The following is an 11,332-nucleotide window of genomic DNA, read 5'->3' as shown; positions in this document are numbered from 1 at the left end:
CAACATCAGGAAAATCCGAACACTATAAATAAGGATCATACACAAAATATACAAAATGAAGAAAAGGAAATAACAAATAATTCAACCTCTACCATACTCAGCAATAATATAATAAACCAAGAAAATAATAATAAAGATGATTTAGTTTTTGTGAAAGTACCTTTAAATAAATCTCAAGTGTTTTTAGATAACAACTTAAATTTGAATGAAAAAAGAATGATTATGAACTTTATATATAAAAATATTGTATATGATAAAAATTATACTTTTTCCAATTTTTCAAATTATGCTTTTATGAAAAAAGGGCCTAATCAATCCTTATCTGAGGATAGTCAAAAAGTAGAAGGTTCCTTAAGAGAAATAAAAGAAAGAGGAACACAGCAACAAAATAATAATGATAATAATAATAATAATAAAAGCAATAATAATAATATCAATAATATTCGTACTATACCATCTTATGATGACGTAAATGATAACATAAAAAATTTATCAGAAAATGTTAACATAATAAATTATTTAAATACATTTAATATTACAGATAAAATTTCCGACTATATTATATACGGTATAGGTTTATTTGATCTTGACCTAGGATACTGTAAAAATGTTCATAATATACCTGAATATTATTTAAGTGGTTTTTCTAAAGAAACAAAATATATCTTGAATAAAAATGAATTCTTAAAACGTCTACACATTTTAGTAAACTCATTAAATAAATTTAAATTACAAAATTTGTTCGAAAACGCATTTATATATCCATCTTATGGATTAAACGATATTATATATGCCCTATCTCGAGTAGCTTGTTTAAATAATTCTATATATATGATAAATAGAAAAATTGAACACATAACATACTCGAATTATGATTATACAAAAGAAAACGAACAGTACAAATATGAAAATAGTGAAAATTATAATACATCCAATGTAAAAATAAATGAGGTAATATTAGATAACGGATTTATAATTAAACCTAAATTTGTTATATCAACTGGATCAAATATAAATTTTAAAGAAATGAAAAAATATGTTTTTAAAAATGAATATGAACAAGATAATAATATACATATAAAAACAAGCAGATTATTAGTCTTAAGTACTTATTCTTTTCTAGGACAAAATGGTCTAGCTTTTTATATACATAAACAACCAAAATTAAAACATCAAGTAAAAACCAATTCATGTGATTCTTATTGTACCATTCATATATTGCAGTTAGATTATAGTAGTGGATCATGTCCCCTTGGATTTTTCTTAACATATTTTACATATCTAGAGATAGAAACAGAAAATGCACCCAATAAACAACAAAAAAAATATAATAATAATGAAAATAATCATAACAATAATTATAACAATAATTGTAACCATATTGATAATAGTGGTAATGTTTCTTTTAATTCCGGACCAGAGTATAACAATTCACATTTTTTTTCTAATAATAATACATACCCAAATGATGACAAACCCTTAAATTATTTATTACTATTGGATGTGTTAAAATTATTTATTCAAAAACAACAAAATGATAAAAACAGTAATTGTGACAATTGTTACTTTTATGACAAAAATGTTTTTAATGAACAACTTCTCAAACAAATTAGACATTTTTTTAATACATCAGAATTTAATAATATCAGCCAGTTATCTGATATCAACAATAAAATAAATACAAATAAAAACCATCAAAATAATGAAATAATAGATAAAAGAGAAGACCAATATGATTATGATAAAAACCAAGATGAAATAAATAACATATTAAAAGAAAATAAGGAAGAAGAAAATAAACCAAATTATGAATATTTTATGAACCAATTCAATAATTTACTAAAAAAAGAAGGTATTATTTATATTGCATATTATGAATATAAACCAACTGTATATAGAAAGGATACTATACAATTAATTAATCAAAATTTAGATATATATAAAAATATATTTGAAAATATAGAAAAGGAAAATATAAATAATAACCAAGAAAAAGAAATAAATAAACATAATAATCATGATGATAATGAAACTATTTCTTGTAAAGAAAATCACATGAATAATAAAAACGATGAATTAAATAAAACCAAGAATTGTTCAAAACATTATGAAAAAAAAAAAAACACTATTCAATTAACAACAAATCAAAATATTATAAATCTACTTTTTACTAATGATGTACACAATTATCCTATTTATCCATTAATTGAAGATATTTCCACCTTCATTTACATAATTAGTAAATTTAATCAACAAATATATAATAGTAAAAATGAAACTATATATGATACCTTATATGATTTTAAAACAATTTTTAACTATCAAAATATGAATAGTTAAAAGGGTTAAAAAAAAAAAAAAAGTAAACTTATGAATAATATTATATATTCCTTATTATATTATATTATATTATATTATATTACATTATATTTTTATTTTACTTTTTGTTTCATTTCATACTTGTTCATTCTACTTATTTTTCATTATATTTTAATGACGTTTAGTTATTTATATTTATATATAAATTTATACATACATACAAAAAAATATATGCATATATATATATATACATAAATATATATTATTATTTGAAATTTAATGTTTCCATGAGGCATAATATTTAAAAAATAATAATAAAAAAAAAAAAAAAAAAAAATTTTTTTTCCTTATTTATAAAATATGTACAATTATATATATATATATATATATATTAATATGTAAATTTTGGGATTTTTTTTCTTTAACTAAATAACACTTTATATATTATCTGATCAAATGTATATGTTATTGTTTACCAACACATTTTGTATTCATATCACTATATTATTATATTAACTATTTTTATATATTTTTTTTTTTTTTTTTTGAAATTTTTATTCTATTTTTTTTTTTTTTTTTAAATTTTTTATTTCATTGAGTATCGCATTGATTCTTAAAATTAATTGAAAATTAGAGTGCTTTTTATATATATATATATTTTTATATTTATATTTGTATAAATATATTTCCATATATTTTTTATTTTTGCACACTTTTTAATATTTGATTGTTTATTTTTTCTTGTCACGATTTAATCTATTTGGATCTTCATCAGCCTTGTGTGCGTCATCTTTACCTTGGGGTTTTCTGCTATCCTTTAATCCATATTTGCTGCTTACACTTTCAGGTCTAAAAATAAAAAATAAAAAAATAATTATAAAAATAATGCATACAAAATTCAAGAAATATGTTTATACATCATATGTATATTAAATCTAAGCATATAACTATTTTGAAATACTGTCTTTTTACTCTTTTTATATTTTCTTTTTCTTACTTAAGACTAAGGATAATGATACATATGGTAAGAAGCAATATGTGGGTTAAGTTGTACTCGAAAGTCTTCTGAACGAAAAATTTAAATATAATATGAAATAAATTGTCTTTTTTAAAAAAAACACAAAAAAAAATAAAATTTAATATATTTATATATGTTTTTTTTTTATTCATATCATTACTTTAAAAGGAAATAAACGTGATAATATCATACTTAATTTATTGTTAAACAATTTGGATTCATGTGACATCATAAAAAATTCTGAAAACATGTAAAGGAAGGATGCCGATATTATCATGGCAAATAATGCTATAATTGCACCTATAAAGAAAAAAAAATAAAATAAAATAAAATAAAATAAAATATTTTAACATAAACCAATTACTAATGATATGTATTATATTTTACATATTATTTGTTTATTCATAATAACATAGTTTCTTCATATTATATGTTCATATATATATATATATAATAATAATAATATGATTATTATATTTGGAGAGCCTTTGTGCATATATATTATAATATAAATACAAAGACTACTACTAATAAATGTAATCAACTCTTATACTATATATAACTATAATATATTTATATAAAAAATAAAGAAATCGATATTTTATTTATTCATTGATACATACAAACATATATTACATATATATAAATAAATATATATATATAATATTATAATAATTTTCTTTTTTTTTTGAAGTATAAAATTATCTTACTATCTAAAAATCTTGATGGTTGAATTTGTGACGCCATTTTTGATTGTTTTTTTTTAAATAAATATAAAATGGTTTTTTAATATTTTTTTCAAAATTGTTTTTGATATATATAATTTTTTTTTTTTTTTGTTTAATATTTTATTATATAAAATATAATATTTAAATAAATGTATTTAAAAAAAAAAAAAAAAAAAAAAAAAAAGAAAGAATGAAAGAAAATTTATTAAAAAGAAATAAAAATATATAATAATATATGTAATAATAATATATAAATATATTTTTTATTATATATATATTATATAATATTATAATAATATATGTAAATAAAAAAATATATAAATATTTTTCAGTAAAAAAAAAAAAAAAAAAAAAAATTAAATATATTTTGTTTTAATACTTCTAGAAATGAAAATATGCTTATATTTTACAGAGTTAAAATAATTTATATATTTTTTAAAAAGATAATTTTTTTTTAAAATTTTAAAAAAAAATTATTTTATATATTATATTATATTTTTTTATATATAACAATAAGAAATATAAAGAGGTTATATATTTATATATAAAAATATGTATAATATATTATATAATTAAAATATATAAATAAATATATTAAAACTATGTAATTATATTTTATATAATTATATATATATATATATATATATATATAATGTTTAATAAATAATAATTTTTTTTTAAATAAAAAAATAATAATATATATATAAAAAAACATATGCACAAACAAAATATTCAAAATATATAATTTTTAAGATGTAAATATAAATAAATATATAATATTTTATATATATTAATATTATTTTTTTTACGTATGTATATTATACATATATATATATATATATTATATATATGTATTTTATTTATTTCTTTTTTTTTTTTATATATAACCGTATAATGCATTTATATATAATTAATTATGTGTTTTTATATTATCATAAATTATATAATTCAAACTAGATCAAATGCAACTTTTATAATAATATATATTTGATATATGAAACAAAAAGCAAAAATTAAAAATTAGTTTTACATATAATATATTTTATATTATATGTATATATAATCTTGTATTTATAATATTATCCTAAGAAAAAAAAAAAAAAAAAAAAAAATTAATTCATACAAAAAATATAATTTCTTATACATTTTTATCAAGTTGATAAAAAGTCAAAAAAATGTGTTATCAAAAAACAATAATCTTTTTGTATGTTCTTTGACTAAATTTATTTTCCTAAATATGAAAAAAATTATCTTAAATAATATTTTAACTAATAAATATAATGTGAATTATATTCAAAAAAAGTTCTTTTCAGAACAAATAATAATTGACCATATTAGAAAAGTCAAAAATAAACTAGATAGAGGTTCTCTGTATTTACTACAAGAAGTAAAAAAAAAAAAAAAAAAAAAAAAGTAAATGCTTTTTCTGTTTTCCTTTGTTTTGTTTTTTTTTCTTTTTCCTTATCAATATATATATATATATATATATATATATATATATATAATATAATATACACATTCATACTATACCATATTATTAAAGGTGTCAATTTATTTTATAATATATGTATGAATATATATATATTACATATATTAGACCATCTTTTTTTTTTTTTTTTCCTTTTTATTTATATTCTTATTTCATATGAGTTTCCATTTTTAAATATATATCACATATATATATTCCCTCATTTCATTTTTAATTTATTTTCTTTTATTTATTTTTTTTCTTAACTCAGTCTATTAATAATAATCATCAATTTATAAAAGAAGAAAAGAAAGTAAAATTTCAAAAAGTAATCAATGAATTAAATAATTTGTTAACTCATAAATCTTATTTAATGGAAGAGAAAATAAAAGTAAATAATTTCTTAAAAAATAATTTCTTATATAAATAGCTTTTATTTTATTTCATTTCATTTTATTTTATTTTTGTTTTTTCTTTATTAATGTCATTTAAAATAAATACGCATACAAATTGAATGACCTTTTTATATTTACATATTTATTTTATTCTTTAATATTTATCCATATGTTATTTGCATTTTATAATTTCAAATTCTTTTCAGATATTAAATCAACACAATTCAAAAGGTTATAAAAATAAAGAAATTATAGGTTTATTTGTAACAGGCTTTTTTATTGCCATAGGTTCAATTTCTCACTCCATTTTTTACTTAGTATGAAAAAAAAAAAGCAATATATATATATATATATATATATATATATAAGACATATGTGTAACATTTATTTTATACTGAATATTATATGTAATATGTATTTTATAATATGAAATTATATGCAAGTTGTACATTATACCATCACATTATATGTAAGATATATTTTATATCTAACATCATTTCCATATGAATACCTATGAAATAATAAAAAGTGCATATGAGATAATATTAATAATCCTTATTTATCTTCTATTTTTTTTTTTTTTTATATAAATTTTCAAGGTGAGTGTGTACGGTATTTATATACTACATCAAGCGTCCAAAGAAAACAATAGTATGATATATATAGAAAAAAAATTAAATGATAATAAGAATAAATTATTGAAAAATAAAAAAAATGTTGAAGACCTTCTAAATTTACTAGAGAATGATTTAATAACAACAAAATGAATTAAATTCAAAAAAAAAAAATAAATAAAATAAAATAAAATAAAATAATTTGTTCTTTAATATTATATATATATATATATATATATATATATATTTATTTATTTATTTATTTATCTTATAATTAGTTCCTTTTTTTTTTTATGTAACCATAACATATTTTGTTATGATTAATGTGTATAAATATTTAAATGAATAAATCTTACTTTTTTATTTATACTCATATAAATGTAGAAATAATATTTTTTATGTTTTAATGTTTATTTTTTCTCTAACATTTTTCAACTCTTATACGTAATTAATTATATATATGTATATATTTTTTATGCTTTATATTTTATTGTCACACAATTTATGCACACAATGATTTTGCTTAAATAAATTATTATTTTTTTTGTTTTTTTTTAAAATTATTTACTTTATTATTGCATATATTATTATATTAATATAATATTTTATTTTATTTTGTTATATAAATTAATTCAACATTCTTAAACTTATGTAAATTAGATGTATACATTATAAATCTATTTGTTTTAAAACATATAATAAATCAAATTACATTTATATATATATATATATATATATATATATATATATATATATATATTGTCTTTTTATGTTTTCCTATCTTCTTTCATTCTTTTCTTTTTTCCTTTCCTTTCTCATATATATATATATATATATATATATATATATATATATATAGATACATGTCTATGTTAATGTAAGTATAATCCTTCGGTCTTTATATTCTTGAATTATTATAATTTAAGAAGACACTTAAAAATTATTAATATATCTATTATATAACTATCCATTATGAAAAACAAGAATGTTTTACATATCGACAAAAAGGAGAAATATAATGAACCCAAAGAAAATATAAAGAAAAAAAAAGAAGTGATCAAAAAAAATGAAGTTCCCAAAAAAAATGAAATAAATAAAAAAAAATTAGATATAGACATTAAAAATAGGATAGATTCTGATTACAAAAATAAACGCGACAAAGAGGGGTTTGAAAATAAATCTGTATCAAATGAAATTAAATACAAAACAACGGATACCGATAAAAAAAACCAGCAGTTAAAAAATTCAATTTTATTCGATGTACATATAACAAATAAGGACGTAGAAACAAAAGGAGATATAAAAATAAGTCAAACCGATGTAAACTCGTTTATTAGGTTCTTTTTAATAACACATTAAATTAAAAAAAAATAAATCAAAATATATATAAAATTAAATGTATTGGTTTATGAATAATCATACAATTGAAAATATATATATATATATTATCATTCTAATATGATAATATAATAATGCAATAATTTTTTTATATCTCTTTCTTAAATTCAAAATATTAGAATATTTTTTCAAATTTTTTTATTTAGTGCAGTCAATTTAAAGATAAATAAAGATGTAAAACATATGTTGGAAATCAACCTATCCAAAGAACTTAGTGATATTATATTTAGTAAATCTTCATCAGTTTTAATAAATAAAAGCTATTTCTTTACTCTTCTACAAAAGTTTTTTAAATCCGAAGAATATCTTTCTATAAAAAACTCTCTCACAGTAAAAATATATATGTATATTTAAACAACTATACATAATTAAGGAAACATATATATATATATATATATATATATATTTATGTGTATACATATAACCCTAATATATCAAATTTTTTTTATTTTATTTCATTTTTAAGGATTACACATTTGATGATATTTTAATGATGCAAAATGATGAGAAAAATACATATTCAATTATTTTCGACACAAACACCTATTCCTACTTATTAGAGGTCCCACTATTTTTAAGTGTTTATATTTTTGTTTTCTTAACCTTTGCCATTAATATAAATTTATTCCTACGTTTACCTTTTTTACTATATTATAATAAATATTTTATTACTAATTTTATAGAAGTATCAAAATACAACTGACACATTTGATATAAATAAAGAAACAGATTATAACAGAAACAGCAGTTTTGAAGACACAGAAAAACTGAATTGTATTTTTATAAAACCAAAAAAATATATTTCATCAAATGAAGAAGAAATAAGAAAAGAGATAAATAATACACATACTATTCAAAACAGGAAAAAATTCAAAAAAATTATATATATCAAAAGAGACAAAATAAAAAACAGTCAACATGAATTTGTAGAATGTGATAAATATACATCAATTAAAAGTAATATGACGGTAAAATATGCATCTTTATTATATTGATACATAATATTTCTAATCATTTATCACATACATATAACATATACATAAAACATAATAATAAGCTAGGAAAAATATATTTTATTATAACATATACATACATATATATATATATATATATATATATATATATATATATATTATTTAGATAAGAAATGTGGTACAAGAAAAAACTCTAGATTTTTATTCAACAAATTCCATTGTACTTCATGATAAAAATACACAAACATATAAAGCCGTTTTCAAAAACTTAGGTATACAATATAATATTGAATTTTTAAATAAAACCAAAGAAGATATATTGAAATCAATTAATTTAGAAAAATTTCTTCATAAAGTTTTTCCTATTATTGAAAAATCCATAATAGAAAATATCATCATACTACAAAAAGAACAAGAACAGAATTTACAAAGTAGTGATATTTTATCTTTTAAGAATATTAAATATTTAAATAAAATATTTATATATACAGATGTTAAATATACTACAGACAAAGTTGTTTTATTCACTTTATATCTATCTTTAATAAATTATTTGATATTCATTATTTATATAAATAATAATAAAAATGACAACTTTATTGAAGGTGTTAATACAGATAGCTATATTCTAATATGGTCATATAATAATTATATAAATCCTTTATATGCTTTAGTATCACCATATGTAATATCAAAAATAAAAAAATATATATATATATATATATTTTTATATATACATATTGTATTTAATAATATTAAATATATATTTCTACATTCACATATATATTATCTAATTTTTAGCAAATCTCAAGTGCCATTGTAAATGAAAATGATTACAATTTAGTTATTGCAGGATGTAGCAATGGCCTGGTTTGCCATTATTTTTCTTCATAAAATATATATATATATATATGTATATGTTTATATGTACACACAATTTTACACATCCAAAATTTCCTAATCTTTATAGTTAGTAATTTGGAAGTTACCACCAAATTTTAATGGAATATCTGTATTAAATTCTAAAATTAGTACTAAATAATAATAATAATAATAATAAAATAAATAATTATAAGCCTTACATAAAACATATTTGATCAAAATACAAACCATTAAATTTCTTTTTCTATTTAGATGAGAAAACTGTAAACATAGAACCTTATTTATTTAGTAGTATAGAACATTCCCATAAAAGAGAAGTAACATCTTTAATTTTTTTAAATGATAAAACTCTAATATTAAATGAGAAGAAAATATCTATTAGTAATCAAAAACATTGTCATTTGTTAGTTTCTATATCTGGTAAATAATCATATATGTGATTATTATTATTATTTTAATAATTATTATTTATTTGTTTGTTAGGTTCTAACTATTTTTATACATTTTTTCTCTTTATAGTCGATGGATCAATATTAATATGGGATGCAACTAATATTGAAATAGCAGAAACAAAAATTAATATGAAAAAAAAGGATAAGGAATTAGCTGATGAGTTATATGGGTATAAGCCTATTTTCAAAATTAATAGTACAAGACCAAATACAGGTAAATTATACAAACGTTATTGTAAAACATAAGGTTTATTTATACTTTTTTTTTTTTTTTTATATACATAAAATAAATTAAATAGATCTTATTTAGTTTTATATTAAAAAAAAAAAGAAACTATATAATATATGTTTTTGAAGCAACTAATACATGATAAATATTATATATATATATATATATATATATATATATATATGACAAATTTGAATTCTTTTATTTTTTTTATAGAGTATTCACTTGGATATACATATTTTCATTTTATGGAACTAAATGCTAATGTGTCTTCTTTTTTCGCTTTCTCTGTACATAGACATCAAAATATATGTATATATATATTATATAAGTTACCTCTATTGTGTTTTTATATATTATATTATTTTGTTATATTCTATTCAGGAGGAAGGTGAATATATAGTTGGTAACTTATATGGATGTATGCAAAAAGATAAGAACTATTCTATTATCAATAAGATAAATGATGTAAAAAAAAAAAAAAAAAAATTAATATTTGAAGAGTATACACAGACCCACACACAAACACACATATATATATATATATATATATATATATATATATATATTTATTCTTTTATTAATTATAATAAAAAGAGACCTCATTCTTAATAATTTCAATTTTTTCTTTTCTTTTTATTTAAGGATTATAAAAGTTTTAAAACATTAGTATGTGTAAAAAGAAATACTCTCATTAAGTATTTAATTATAACCTTGACTGATACAAATTTTTACTTATGGAAAGAAAACGAGGAGCACCCAATATTTATATCACCCAAGTGATAATTACATAAATATATATATATATATATATATATATATATATATATATATATATTTGATATTATAAATGTA

General features: G+C 17.2%; 4 protein-coding genes across 5 annotated transcripts in view; 3 read left to right on the top strand and 1 right to left on the bottom strand.

Moving 5' to 3' along the window:
* Window positions 1-2,340, top strand: part of PGSY75_1038100 (putative GDP dissociation inhibitor) — a gene marked incomplete at both ends in the record, with an annotated part of 2,778 nt that extends 438 nt beyond the window's left edge. The window contains one exon of the mRNA XM_018786141.1: window positions 1-2,340. This exon is cut by the window's left edge and continues 438 nt beyond it. Coding sequence (XP_018641758.1) covers window positions 1-2,340 — 2,340 coding nt within the window.
* Window positions 2,341-3,050: 710 nt separating this feature from the next.
* On the bottom strand, window positions 3,051-4,084 carry PGSY75_1038000 (antigen UB05; the record flags this gene model as incomplete). Of its 2 annotated transcripts, none has more annotated exons than XM_018786140.1 (4): window positions 3,051-3,168; window positions 3,317-3,384; window positions 3,498-3,637; window positions 4,048-4,084. In XM_018786140.1, 4 exons carry the CDS (start codon window positions 4,082-4,084, stop codon window positions 3,051-3,053), a joined length of 363 nt encoding a protein of 120 aa, XP_018641756.1. The 2 variants fall into 2 exon arrangements, with proteins under 2 accessions (XP_018641756.1, XP_018641757.1); XM_018786139.1 differs by having other exon boundaries at window positions 3,317-3,381.
* A 1,218-nt stretch (window positions 4,085-5,302) lies between these two features.
* Window positions 5,303-6,695, top strand: PGSY75_1037900 (hypothetical protein; the record flags this gene model as incomplete). Its single annotated transcript, XM_018786138.1, has 4 exons — window positions 5,303-5,452; window positions 5,805-5,924; window positions 6,135-6,245; window positions 6,528-6,695. The coding sequence occupies 4 exons, from the start codon at window positions 5,303-5,305 to the stop codon at window positions 6,693-6,695; spliced, it is 549 nt and encodes a 182-aa protein (XP_018641755.1).
* An 819-nt stretch (window positions 6,696-7,514) lies between these two features.
* The window catches only part of PGSY75_1037800 (putative dynein intermediate chain), a gene marked incomplete at both ends in the record, with an annotated part of 5,023 nt that continues 1,205 nt past the window's right edge, over window positions 7,515-11,332 (top strand). The window contains 12 exons of the mRNA XM_018786137.1: window positions 7,515-7,879; window positions 8,060-8,270; window positions 8,407-8,502; window positions 8,624-8,908; window positions 9,081-9,599; window positions 9,716-9,784; window positions 9,885-9,945; window positions 10,049-10,216; window positions 10,316-10,462; window positions 10,694-10,767; window positions 10,862-10,945; window positions 11,123-11,256. Coding sequence (XP_018641754.1) covers window positions 7,515-7,879; window positions 8,060-8,270; window positions 8,407-8,502; window positions 8,624-8,908; window positions 9,081-9,599; window positions 9,716-9,784; window positions 9,885-9,945; window positions 10,049-10,216; window positions 10,316-10,462; window positions 10,694-10,767; window positions 10,862-10,945; window positions 11,123-11,256 — 2,213 coding nt within the window. The remainder of the gene's footprint in view (window positions 7,880-8,059; window positions 8,271-8,406; window positions 8,503-8,623; window positions 8,909-9,080; window positions 9,600-9,715; window positions 9,785-9,884; window positions 9,946-10,048; window positions 10,217-10,315; window positions 10,463-10,693; window positions 10,768-10,861; window positions 10,946-11,122; window positions 11,257-11,332) is intronic.

Source organism: Plasmodium gaboni, chromosome 10 (genome assembly GCF_001602025.1).
Source record: "Plasmodium gaboni strain SY75 chromosome 10, whole genome shotgun sequence".
NCBI lineage: Eukaryota > Apicomplexa > Aconoidasida > Haemosporida > Plasmodiidae > Plasmodium > Plasmodium gaboni.
Note: the sequence above shows the minus strand (reverse complement) of the source record. Positions and strands in the feature narration are given on the sequence as shown.